The sequence below is a fragment of the Vipera ursinii genome (genome assembly GCF_947247035.1).
Source record: "Vipera ursinii genome assembly, chromosome: 13".
Taxonomy (NCBI): domain Eukaryota; kingdom Metazoa; phylum Chordata; class Lepidosauria; order Squamata; family Viperidae; genus Vipera; species Vipera ursinii.
Window position 1 is genome coordinate 10,768,271 of NC_139526.1, and position 12,422 is coordinate 10,780,692.

At 49.5% G+C, this 12,422-nt stretch overlaps 1 protein-coding gene across 1 annotated transcript in view; it reads left to right on the top strand.

The window, feature by feature from the left end:
- DNAAF8 (dynein axonemal assembly factor 8) overlaps window positions 1-12,422 on the top strand; it is a gene marked incomplete at its 5' end in the record, with an annotated part of 107,772 nt that overhangs the window by 71,445 nt on the left and 23,905 nt on the right. Inside the window, 3 exons of the mRNA XM_083372434.1 lie at window positions 1,113-1,128; window positions 8,308-8,477; window positions 11,338-11,533. Coding sequence (XP_083228560.1) covers window positions 1,113-1,128; window positions 8,308-8,477; window positions 11,338-11,533 — 382 coding nt within the window. The remainder of the gene's footprint in view (window positions 1-1,112; window positions 1,129-8,307; window positions 8,478-11,337; window positions 11,534-12,422) is intronic.

Sequence of the window (12,422 nt, forward strand, 5' to 3'; positions counted from 1 at the left end):
AGGACTTCCTCATAATTTTTGCAAAGATCACAGAGAGAAAAACCCCTGCTGCTCGTGGTGAATAATTGCCTGTTTGCTCTCCTCTCCGCCGGTTAAAATCTTGTCTCAGATCAGTTATTTGGGGGGGGGGGGGAAGGGGGCAGGGCAAGGAGGAAGAATATTTCCACGCTTCAAAATCCAGCCAAACTATCCACAAGTAAAAATAAAATAAAATAAATGCTTTTGCCTTATTATAGGGCATCTCCACCCTAGCATCTCCCTCGAAGCTCCCTGCCTCACCCGATCATCATTTAGGTGTTTTGTTTTGTTTTACTTGAAATTAAGCAAAAAGAGGAAAAAAAAGAAAGCCGTTTTCCTGCAGAGCAAGAATCCAGCCTCAGCTCTGTACGGTTCTGGGTTCAGAATCAGAATAACAAGAGTTGGAAGGGACCTTGTAGATCATCTAGTCCAACCCCACCCCACCCCTGCCGCCCCAGCAGGAGACTGTCATTTCTGACAGGTTCCCCCCCCCCCGCAAGAATCCAAAAGAATTCCTAGAAATGTGAATGGCTGCTTCTGGGTGTGCCTGCTTCTCTCCACCCTCCCCAAAAAAGCAGATTAACATTCTAGAATTAGGAGTGGGGGGGGGAACATCCTTCGTCTTTGAGTAAGGGGAGGTTTTACGACTGGCTACCTCCTCCCTTCTCGTTTTATGGGAATGCTTTTCTCCAAGGTCTAAAATTTCTTCTCCCGCCACAACCCAATCTTCTGCTTTTGAGATCTTTTCATTAGACTCACAGATTCACGGGGCTGGAAGGGGTGTTTTCTCATCCAGCCCCTTGCTCAAGCAGGAGACTCTGTAACATTCTGAAAGGGACCTTGGAGGTCTTCTAGTCCAGCCCCCCCTGGGCTTAGATCTCTTGTGGGCGCAAAGGGACTCAAGACTGATGACGCATTTGACCCCTTCCTCCAGCTTAGCCTGGTCATCTCCTACATGGATGGATGGATGAATGGATGGATAGATGGATGGATGGATGAATAGGTAGGAAAATAAGGAAAGGTAAGGAAAGGCGAGGTAAGACAAGAGAAGAGAAGATAACCTTTATTGTCATTTTTTACTGTGGGCACAACAGGTGGCCCGCTCTCAAAGTGAGCACTTACCGGACACACACCTAAACATACTATATACAGCATATTTATTTATTTATTTATTTATTTATTTATTTATTTATTTATTTATTTATTTTATTGCATTTATATACCGCCCTTTCCCTGAGGACTCAGGGCGGTTTACAGGGAGTTAAAAATCAACCATACAAAAGTTAAAACCCAATTTAAAAATATTAAATCAACCCTGTACTATTAAAAACCCCAATTAAAATGAATGTCTCCTCAGCCTGGGCCCGAGAGCTCAAAGAGCCAGGTCTTCAGGCCCCGGCGGAATGATCGGAGGTCGGGAGCAGTCCTCAGCTCCACCGGCAGCTGGTTCCAGAGGGCAGGCGCCCCCACTGAGAAGGCCCTATCCCTGGGTGTCACCCGCCGGCAATCTGTTACTGGCGGGACCCTGAGCAGACCCTCCCCTGTGGGAGCGCACTGGGCGAAGGGCGTTTGATGCCGGCAGCAGGTGTTCCCTCAAATACCCCGGACCCAGGCCATGTAGGGCTTTATAGGTGATAACCAGCACCTTGAATTTCACCCGGAGGGCAACCGGAAGCCAATGCAGCTCGCGGAGTAGAGGTGTTACATGGGAGTATCAGGAGACCCCCCATTACAACTCGCGTGGCCGCATTCTGCACCAGTTGAAGCCTCCGAGTGGTCTTCAAGGGCAGCCCCATGTAGAGAGCGTTACAGTAGTCCAAACGGGAGGTCACAAGCGCATGAGTAACTGTGCGTAGGGCATCTCGGTCCAGATAGGGACGCAACTGGCGCACCAGGCGAACCTGTGCAAAAGCCCCCCTGGTCACGGCTCCTATGTGATCTTCAAAATTGAGTCGTGAATCCAGGAGGACGCCCAAGTTGCAAGCCCTATCAACGGGGGGTAACACCTCATCCCCCATCGTATAGACCCACACCCCTACATATACATAACAATAAAATATTAAACACTGTCCACTTGAATATATAACGGAAGGAAGAAAGCTTGAGAGTTCACAAGGTTAATGCTGTATGGAATGAAACTATGGCTGAATCTGGATGTTCTGCTACGGATACCACAAAACCCCCTCCTCCCAGAAGGGAACAAGGAAAACAGGTCATGAAGAGGGTGTGTAGTGTCCCAGATAATCTTACGGACCCTGTTCAAACAACACTTCTGTGCTATGTCCTGGATGGAGGGGAGGGAACTGCCAATGATCTTTTTGGCCCTCCTCACCACTCTTTGCACCGCCTTCCTGTCTGAAGCAGGGATGCTTCCAAACCAGACTGTGATGCCGTATGACAGGATGCTCTCCGTCATCCCTCTGTAGAAAGTGGTGAGGACAGGGGAAGGAAGATGTGCTTTTCTCATGCGACGCAGAAAGAAAAAAAATCAAGCACTGGAAATCAGGAGTCCAGACAATTCAAGTGACTATATAGGTTTATTGCAAGCTTAAGCTCTCTACAAGAATCTCAACTACTAACGGTCAAAGCAAATTGGCGGTGGATAAAAGCCAATGGAATTCAAGGTGGGCTAGACTCAGATCTCATCTGTGGGCACAAAGGGACTCAAGACAGATGATGCGTTTGACCCCCTCCCTTACACTCAGCCTGTGTTCTGTACCAGCCTACTACTGTACCAGCCTAATTTAATTTAATTTAATTTAATTTATTAATATTTCTATACCGCCCTTCTCCCTGAGGACTCAGGGCGGTGTACAGGGCAAGAATAATACACAGAAATGTACAAAAATTAAAAGATAATTAAATACATGCCCGATTAAAATACAGTTAATACATAATAAAAACCCAATAAAAATGATAAAAAACCCCACCAATCCCCCTCATGCCAGGCCGGCTTGCTCAAACAAGTATGTTTTCAGATCGCGGCGAAAGGAGCGCAGATCGGGCGCCGTCCGGAGCTCAACCGGTAACTGGTTCCATAGCTCCGGGGCGCCCACAGAGAAGGATCTCCCCCTGGGGGCCACAAGACGGCATTCTCTGACCGGTGGCACCCTGAGGAGGCCCTCTCTGTGGGAACGCACAGGGCGCAGGGAGCTTGATGCCGGCAGCAGATGTTCCCTGAGGTACTCCGGCCCCATGCCATGAAGGGCTTTAAACACCATTACTAGCACCTTGAATCTCACCCGGAAGACAACTGGCAACCAATGCAGCTCACGGAGCAGAGGTGTCACATGGGAGTATCGGGAGACTCCCAACACAACTCTCGCGGCTGCAATCTGTACCAGTTGGAGCCTCCGGGTGGTCCTCAAGGGAAGCCCCATGTAGAGAGCGTTGCAGTAGTCTAGACGAGAGGTCACGAGCGCGTGAGTGACCGTGCACAAATCATCCCGGCTTAGATAGGGCCGCAACTGGCGAACCTGGGCGAAAGCCCCCCTAGTCACGGCCACCATGTGATCTTCCAAGGTAAGCCGTGAATCTAGGAGGACTCCCAAGTTGCGAGCCCTATCTACGGGGGGTAATAATTCACCCCCCATCGAAAGAGATGGAATATCCGAATAGACCCGGGATGAAGGTATGCAAAGCCACTCGGTCTTGTCGGGGTTGAGTCGAAGTCTGTTCCTCCCCATCCAGACCCGAACCGCCTCCAGGCAACGGGACATCACGTTGAGGGCATCACTGGGGTGGTTTGGGGTAGAAAGAAAAAGCTGGGTATCATCAGCATACTGATGATACCCAACTCCAAAGCCACGAATGATCTCACCCAGCGGTTTCATATAGATGTTGAACAGGAGAGGCGAGAGGACCGACCCCTGAGGAACTCCACAAACGAGAGACCTCGCGGTCGACCTCTGCCCTCCTGTCAACACCGACTGCGAGCGTCCCTGGAGATAGGAGGAGAACCACTGTAATACCGTGCCTCCCACTCCCAATCCCCTGAGACGCCGCAGCAAGATACCATGGTCGATGGTATCGAAAGCCGCTGAGAGGTCTAATAGGACTAGAACAGTGGAATGACCCCTGTCCCGAGCCCTCCAGAGATCATTCACCAGCGCGACCAATGCCGTCTCCGTGCTGTGCCCGGGCCTGAAACCCGATTGGTACGGGTCTAGATAATCCGCTTCATCCAGGACCAAGGGGAGCTGATGCGCCACCACACTCTCAACAACCTTCGCAAGAAAGCGAAGGTTGGAGACCGGACGAAAGTTGTTCAATACATCTGGGTCCAAGGCAGGCTTCTTGAGGAGGGGCCTCACCACCGCCTCTTTCAAGACGGCAGGGAAGCTACCCTCACTCAAAGAAGCTGATATAACTGCCTGGAACCAGGTGCGTGTCCTCTCCCGGGCTGCATAAACCAGCCAGGAAGGGCACGGGTCCAATAAACATGTGGTGGAGCTCAGTCTCCCCATAATCCTGTCCACTTCCTCCGGAGTCACAGAATCAAACTCTTCCCAAATGATATCGACAAGACCACCCGCATCCTGATCACCAGACTCTGCCCAGTCGGAGTCCAAACCGGTCCGAATCCGAGTGATTTTGTCCGACAGATAATTGTTAAACTCCTCGGCACGACCCTGCAAGGGTTCCTCCCTCACCTCCTGATTAAGGAGGGAGCGAGTCACCCTAAACAGAGCGGCCGGGCGATTATCTGCGGACGCGATAAGGGTAGCGAAGTGATTGGACCTCGCCACCCTTATCGCAGCGAGATAAGACCTAATATGGGTTCTTAGTCGCAATCGGTCGGATTCGGATCGGCTGGACCTCCAACCGCTCTCTAGGCCCCGTCTCCGGCGCTTCATCTCCCGGAGCTCCGCGGAGAATCATGGAGCTCGACGGGATCTGCATCGGGTCAGGGGCCGCAAGGGTACAACTCGGTCAAGAGCCTCAGTGGCCGCCCTTTCCCAAGCTTCCACTAAGGCATCTGCCGAGCTGTGAGTGGGGGAGGCAGGTGGGGACCCCAGCGCTGCCTGGAATCTCGCGGAATCCATTAAGCGTCTGGGGCGGTACCATCTAACTGGTTCCACACACCCACGGCGGGGGGAGGCAAAACGGAAGACCAGCCGCAGGAGATGATGATCGGTCCATGACAGGGGCATAATAATTGGAGAGCCCCCACCAAGATCATCTAACCACCGACCAGATAAGAAAACTAGGTCAAGGGTGTGGCCTCCCTCATGAGTCGGTCCTGAAATTACTTGCGTCAGGTCCATGGCCGTCATGGAAGCCATGAACTCCCGAGCCAACTCAGATGATCCTCCCAGAGATGGTAGATTGAAGTCCCCCAAAACTATAAGTTTCGGGAACTCAACCACCAACCCAGAGAGGACATCGAGAAGCTCAGGCAGGGCTGCTGCTGCGTGACTAGGCGAAAGGTACACCAGCAGCAAGCCCAACTGCGCACCAGGGCCGCATCTCAAGAAGAGAGACTCACACCCGACTATCTGCGGAACGGTGGCCTCCCGCGGAGCTAAGGTCTCCCTCATAACAACAGCCACTCCCCCACCCCTACCCTGAGCCCGAGGCCGGTGTAGCACCCGGAAACCCGGTGGGCAGAGATCAGCCAGAGGAATACCGCCCTCTGGGCCCAACCAAGTCTCCGTGATGCAAGCCAGGTCTGCCTGCTCACCCTCGACCAAGTCACGGACGAGAGGAGCTTTATTAACGACAGACCTGGCATTCAGGTACACCAGCCGGAGCTCAGGAGGCTGCACATCCTCACTCCCGGGACCTCGGGGTAGAACAAGAGGGTCGGAACGCCTCACCGCTTGCAAGTAGCGGAGAGGCCTTCCCTGAGATCGATACGGCCCTCTGTTCCGACACCTGCTGCCATTCCCTAACGTCGTGGGAATAGGCATTCCCACGACTTGCCCTGGAGCCCCGGGGGCGACCGACCCCCGCTCCTCCCCACCGCGATCAATCCCGGCCCTGGCCTGAACAGTGGTTGCTGGACTGCCCCCCATATCCGAACAACCAAAAGAAATTCCCACCCCCCTCCCTAACCTCCTAAAAAATTTAACCAAAAAACTAACCAGGGGCCTCCTATTTGGCTTATATCGGAGGTCCCTAGCCTACTGCAGAAAAGGCAGGGACAACCCCTTTACAAAACGGCAAGAGGCTGGAACTAAGCCTGCCAAATTTATTGACATAAAACAGAGCAAACAGAGCAAAACAGAAACACGAACCATGAAACAGGAGCTATTCAAACGGTTGCCTTCAGCAAACCAGCCCTCCCACACATTCCCCTTTTAAACAGTTCAAGGCGTGGCTTCTCTCTGCCTCCTTCCGAGGTGCCCCATTGCCTTCCTCTGTTTACTCCTGATTGACTGCCTCCTGCGTCGGGCGTCCTTGAACAGGGCCAGCTGTGGGTCATCTTCATCCACGCTGTCAGGCTCACACAGCTAGATCTGCGTCGTAACCAGATGGGAGGGGCCTGGCTGAGGGCTCTGTGAAGCCTCAGGGATGTCCTCTGCAGCACCCCCCTCCTCCTCCTCTGAATCCTCCAACCCAACTGCCGAACCCACAGGCTGACCCTGAATCACAACAGCCTGGTCGTCTCCCACACAGGCATCAATGGCCTTCAAAAGCCTAATAGATATGTTTCTTTGTTGTTGTTAGCTGCAAAGTTGTGTCCGACCCATCGCGACCCCATGGACAACGTTCCTCCAGGCCTTCCTGTCCTCTACCATCTTCTGGAGTCCATTTAAGCTCAGGCCTCCTGCTTCAGTGACTCCATCCAGCCACCTCATTCTCCGTCGTCCCCTTCTTCTCTTGCCCTCAACCTTTCCCAGCATTAGGCTCTTCTCCAGTGAGTCCTTCCTTCTCATTAGGTGGCCAAAGTGTTCTGTACCAGCCTGCTACTGGCCCTGCAGAAAAGGCAGGGACAACCCCTTTTACAAGAAGGCAAGAGGCTGGAATTACGCCTGCCAAATTTATTACTACAAAAACAAACGGAACAAGACAAACCAAGAAACAGGAGCTTTAAGAAACATGAACTATCTGAGCGGTTGCCTTCAGCAAACCAGCCCTCCCCACACAATCCCCTTATATAGAGTTCAGGGCGTGGCTTCTCTCTGCCTCCTTCCGAGAAGCCCCATTGCCTTCCTCTGTTTACTCCTAATTGACTGCCTCCTGCGTCGGGCGTCCTTGAACAGGGCCAGCTGTGGGTCATCTTCATCCATGCTGTCAGGGTCACACAGCTGGGTCTCCATGGTGACCAAGTGGGAGGGGCCTGGCTGAGGGCTCTCATCAGCAAGATCTTCAACCCCCTCAGCAAGGTCTTCAACACCCCCTTCCTCCTCCTCTGAGTCGTCCGACCCAACTGCCGAACCCACAGGCTGACCCTGAATCACAACACAAAGTATCTTGAGTTTCAACTTCAGGATCTGGCCTTCTAAAGAGCAGTCAAGGTTGATCTCCTCTAGGACTGACCGGTTTGATTGCCTTGCAGTCCAAGGGACTCGCAGGAGTCTTCTCCAGCACCACAGTTCAAAGGCCTCAATTCTTTGGCGCTCAGCCTTTCTTACGGTCCAGCTTTCACTGCCATCCATTGCAACTGGGAAGACTGTAGATACGTTTCTAGCATATCTTTTGTAATGGCTGAGGGCTAAAGCCTCTTTCCTGTCACGTGCAACCTTGATTCCTTCAACTGCCAAATATAGTCGCACAAGGACTATATAAGATGTAAAGGATTTTACAGTAGGAAGTCTTAATCTAGCACATGTCAACGAAAGAATGCATTGGAATATTTCTCCAGTTTTTTGCCAGCTCATTTTTATTTTTATTTTTAGGGAAGACAACACCTGACAGCTAGTATCAGGAGCTCTTCCTCCAAACGTAGCCATTTTTGATGCAGCTTTCCCAACTGAAAGCTGTTTCTAATCTCTGAAATATTTCAGAAGCAGCAAGAGGGAATTATACTCCTGTTTGTGTTGCAGTCGCTTCTACAGATCCCACCATTGTTTTTATTTTTTTTGTAAGAAATCTTTCTCGTGTTACATTTACGTCCTGCTTTGAGCACTTAGAAAGGATAGGGATTTTAGCACTTTGGGGTTTACAAGAACATGAAAAGCCTCTTCAAGGGAGGGGGAAAAAAACCTTCAGGAAAAAAACAAAGCTTTTACTCCAGGAATTTTTCAGTTCTTCCGGAAACCGTACAGTCAACCATACATTTGACCAGCTTGTTACCTTGTAAGAGATGCTGTAATGGAATAATTTCTCTGGATTTTTGTACAGGAGCCAAGGTCCTCTGCACCTTATTGCTAATCAAACCTGGCATGTGGTCCCAGAACTTAGCTCGGTACCTCCGTAAATTGGATCGGGAGAAGTTCAGTTTAGTTGGCATGAAACATACAAACCTCCGATCGGAAGTGGTCCAAACATTAATGCCTTCCAAGACTGAGCAGGTGTGTTGAAGCCATTTCTCAGCTCCATAGCTTTCTCCCCCCCCCTCTTGCTCCTGATGTGAATTCATCCAAGGGGTCATGATGTTAGGTCACTGCCCCAGTGGTGCTTTTCCAAAAGGCAACTGGACTTCCTTGGGGTTTTATTCCCTTGAAAACGTTTCACTTCTCGTCTGAGAAGCTTCTTCAAGTTCTTGCATAAGAAGAAAAACGTTTTCAAGGAATCAAAAAAACAACCCCAAGAAAGTCTCCTTGCCTTTTGGAAAAGCTCCTTTGGGAGAACTCTAACCTGGATGACCGAGAATTTCCATAACCATGTTGGCTCCTTGTTTTGTTTGTTATCTATGGTCACTTTTAATACCCATCAATCCAGTCTTAACCAGTGCCTAGAGATTTCTCTTGTAGCTTGATGTTGTCACCAGAAATCTACAGCAACATAGACCAGGGGTTCCCAATTTGTGGTCCGCGGCCCGGGACCAGGGTGCAGCCTGTTGGCCACCGGGCCCCGGGAATAGCTGGCGGACCCCGCCCCACTCGTGGGCGCTGGCAGCCCCATTTGCCCAGCGTAGAATTCTGGGAGTTGAAGTTCACAGGTCATAAAGGGGCCACAGTTGCCCACCTCTGTCCTACAGCAACCTGACTTGACTTTGTGCTTCCCCCAAATGTTTTGGGGTTGCTGTTCCCAGCCTTTGAAGCTTCTTTAGAGCAGGCTACTCAAAGGCTAGCTAAACTTTACATATTGTTAGGCATTACTGTTCCACTGATTTACATTTGCACCAGTGCACGTGCCACAGGTGCGCACGGCACACTTGCACATGCACACACAAGCTAGCACCACCATCATTCTTGCACCCATTTGTGCATGCACACACAGGGCCAAACACGCGCACATTTCCCTGCTGCTCTCTTTCTTTCCAGGCGGCCAACCTGGAAAAGTTGGGGAAAACTTGACATAGGCAGTTCTTCCCCTCTACTCACATCTCAAAGACCGCACAGACCACCCAAGAAGCTCCTTCCCTTTTGACTCTTGCTGTACAAGGAGGCTTCAGCTTACAACCGTTCGTTTAGCGACTGTGCAAAGTTACAACAGCATGGCAAAAAGCGACTTAGGGCCGTTTTTCACACTTCCGATTGTCACATGATCAAAATGTGAACGCTTGTCAACCGACGCCTATTTATGGCGGTCGCGGTGTCCTGGGTGTGTGTGTGTGTCACGTGATCCCCCTTTTGCGACCTTCCAAGGAGCAAAAAGTCAACAGGGGAAGCCAGATCCACTTCACAACCGTGTTACTGATTTAAGGACTCAGCGATTCGCTTAACCAACGTGGCAATGAAGTTCGTAAAATGAGTCCAAATTCACTTAACCACAACGTTTCGCTCAGCCACAGAAATGTTGAGCTCCGTTGCGGTCATAAGCCGAGGACTACCTATATAACACTTTGCTCTCTGCTTGCGGTCTTCTAGTCTTATGAAAGTGCTTCTCCTTCCAGATGGCAAATCAGGGGCTATGCTCAGTTTTTGAAATTAGCCTAGATAGGCCTGCAGTGCTTCTGAATCTGAACCACCCCACCAACCACACAACTTTACAAAGTGCAGCGCTAAGTCTGGAACCAGCTGATCTAATGGTTGCTTTCGGATCTTATTAGCCTGAGGGACTTTTTCGTATTTTACAATTCCCCGAATGACGATTTTAAGTTCTGGGAAAAGAAAATTCATGCATATTTTAATCAGAACTGGGAAAATCCCAGGCAGCTTGCCATGCTGGCTCTTTAAAATGTGATGCTTGTTACCTAATAACCCGGCTTAAAATGGAGAAGGGCCTAAGAGGAACCTTTGCAATTATGCCAGTCCTGGGAGATTTAAAGTATTTGTTGCTGATGGCTGGTTTAGTTTCTTAGTCTCTGGATTCTAGGCCACTGTCCTTTGTAAATTGGCAGTTTTATATGCAGATAGTCCTCAAGTTAAGGCCACAATGGAGCCCAAAGTTTCTGTGGCTAAGTGAGACATTTGTGAAGTGAATTTTTGCTCCATTTTGCAAGGATATCCACTCTGTTCAAGCACAGCTCCATTTATCCTCTCTCAGACTAATTTTCTTCTTGATATATTTTTAATCTCCCCCCTCAGGTGCCTGGAAGTCTTCCACTGCTAGATTAATGATGTCACACTGGGATCACGTGATCCCCTTTTGCGACCTTCTGACAAGCAAAAAGTCAATGGGGGAAGATTAAGATTCGCTTAACAACCGCGTTACTGACTTAACAACTGCACTGATTCACTTAACGACTGCAGCAAGAAAGGTCATAACAATGGAGCAAATCTCGCTTAACAAACATTTCGCTTAGCAGCAGAAATTGTGGGCTCCACTGTGGCTGTAAGTCGAGGACAACTGTACATTAATGAAATAATGCAGCAGTGTGACTTCCTTAATCTAGCAGCAGAGGACTTCCAGGCACCTGAAGGTGGAGATGAAAAATATACAAAGAAGAAGAAATTAGTCTAGGAGAGGATAAATGGAGCCGTGCTTGAACAGGGTGGATATTCTCCCGTGCCCAAAGTTACAAAATCTTCCCCAGTGTAAACATAAATGTTTTGAGCTGTGTGATAACAACAACAGCAATACAAATGATGCCAAACAGATGCTGGCAGTCACGTGAATGAACTTGTAAGTTTCTTCCAAGAACAGATTGATAGCCCAGATTTCTCTCGAAGCCGTGAATATGAAATAGAGAAAACAGCGAGGCCCAATGAAAATTTAAAATGGATATGGATATGTTCGCCATCTTGGGTTGTTTGTAAAAATAGTAAAACAGGGATAAAAATAAATAAAACAACTCCCCCCCTTTTTTTTTTCTTCTCCTCCCAGAGCTCTGCTGACTTGGAAGCTCACTCCCGCTACCTCACTTCAGGATCCTCTCTGGTGTTGTGTCTTCAGAGAGAAAACGCAGTGAAAAAGCTTCTGGACCTACTAGGGCCTGAAGACCCAAAAGAAGCTCAGGCTATTAACCAGTTCTTCTGGAGAGCTCTGCATGGACACAGCTCCATCCAAAATGGGTTTTATGGTGAGTCTCAAAGCGTTCAGAGCCATTTTTTCTCCCTTCCTTTTTCAGAACGAGAACAACACTAGATTTCTAAGCCAAGGTGAAGAGGTCCTAGCTTTGGAGATAGATTTTTGTGGGCAATCCCCTGAGAAATGAATGGATTGATTAATTAATTGATGAAAGTTTAAGCTTTGAATCGTTTCTCTCTCCAGGCGCTGCACGTAGTTCCTTGACCTACAGTACAACCGCAGTCAAGTCCAAAATTTCTGTTACTGAGCAAAGCAGTGGAGCGAGTTTCACCCCATTTTATAACCTTTTTTTTTAACCACGGCTGTTAAATGAATCATGCAGTCATTAAACGAATGTGGCTTCTCCCCTTGACTTGGCTTGTCATCAGATGGCTGGTGATCACAGTGCAGCCATCATAAACAACCTGCCTCTAGAAGTTGTGAATGCTCCGTCACTGGAGGTTTTTAAGAAGAGATTGGACAGGCATTTGATCTGAAATGATAGGGTTTCCTGCCTGAGCAGGGGGTTGGGCTAGAAGACCTCCAAGGTCCCTTCCAACTCTACTATTATTGTTGTTGTTGCTGCTGTTAAATACATGCCAGGTGCCAAGCGCCTGAATTTTGATCCCCTGACCACGTGACCATATACAGTGGTCATAAGTGTGAAAAACAGTCATAAATTCCTGTTTCCAGCGCCATTGTAACTTTGAACGGTCACTAAACGAAGTGCTGTAAGCAGAGGACTACGTGTACTACAATCTCATGACCATCTCAAATACTTTGGGGGGGCCCTTTCTTTTGCATCTCCCAACCTTTAAAACAGACATGTCAAACACAAGGCCCGGGGGCCGGATCCGGCCCGCAAAGTGGTTTCATGTGGCCCGCGAAGCCATCCTGGAAAC